At 43.8% G+C, this 1,023-nt stretch overlaps 1 protein-coding gene across 1 annotated transcript; it reads left to right on the forward strand.

The window, feature by feature from the left end:
- Positions 1 to 105: 105 nt before the first annotated feature.
- TM35_000521300 (uncharacterized protein) lies at positions 106 to 867 on the forward strand (the record flags this gene model as incomplete). The annotated part of the gene is made up of 1 exon (XM_029030672.1): positions 106 to 867. One exon carries the CDS (start codon positions 106 to 108, stop codon positions 865 to 867), a length of 762 nt encoding a protein of 253 aa, XP_028878052.1.
- Between the last annotated feature and the right edge of the window lie 156 nt (positions 868 to 1,023).

Below are 1,023 nucleotides of genomic sequence, written 5' to 3' on the forward strand. Positions count from 1 at the left end.
TTTTGTTCTATGCGTGTCTTCCTTCTTTTGTTGTTATTCTTCTATGTGGTTTCGTAGATATACACAATCAAACAAGTTTGTGAGCGAATGATCAAAGTCATCCAAATGCGTGGCCTGCTGTGCGCAGTGGTGTTATTGCTGTGGGTTGCCTACGGCGGCAGTGCATTTATTCCGACCAAAGAGTCGATAAGGACTTCGCATACTCCATATATTGCTCCTTACCGGAGGGATAAATACCGGCCGGGGGGGTGGGAACCGTTTCGTATTGCTGTAAACGGGGATGGTATGGTTGACGATATACAAAATTGTGATCACCACCAGGGACCCAGTAATGTATATTGGGTTTTCTTGAAAATGTGGAATCCGACTTATGACTTCAAAATCTGTGATCAACTTGGGAGTTTAAATGTCGATGATACTCCTGGATTCTTCAGGAACACCGTGTATGGTGCTGTCAGACGAATTATTGATCGTCTCTTGGTTAAGCGCGTCAGTGGGAAGCTGAGGGTGATGGATGAAGGTGACAGGGTTTTTTATAAGACCTGTAAAGGACTCATACCCACGACTGAGGACGCAGAATCTGGTATTCCCAATGCTGATGTTGTAATTTATCTGGGTCTTACATCATCCACTTCTCCAAAGACAGAAGTCTGCAGACGCGACGCAAAAGGACGTCCGACAGTTGTCAGTATCAAGCTGCATCCGAACGACGTCCGCGGGCGTGGGGAAAAATACATTGAACGTCTTGAAAAGGAGATTGAACGTGGGATTGAATCCGACAGCACAAATACCGAAACCATGAATACATCATCAGATGAGGGATCCAGTGGGACAGAAGTGATGTATAAGACCATGGATTCATTGTAAGGATACTGTTTTTTCTTTGTTGAATAACAGAGTTTTTTTTTTTAAGTATTATTATCCTGTTTGATAAATCTCTTATTTGCACTATTTTGCTGGACAAATCTATGGGGCTCCCTACGGTGCATTTCAGACGACGAACCGCATTTTTGTGGGGGGAGT

Source organism: Trypanosoma theileri (genome assembly GCF_002087225.1).
Source record: "Trypanosoma theileri isolate Edinburgh chromosome Unknown TM35_Tth_52_V1, whole genome shotgun sequence".
NCBI lineage: Eukaryota > Euglenozoa > Kinetoplastea > Trypanosomatida > Trypanosomatidae > Trypanosoma > Trypanosoma theileri.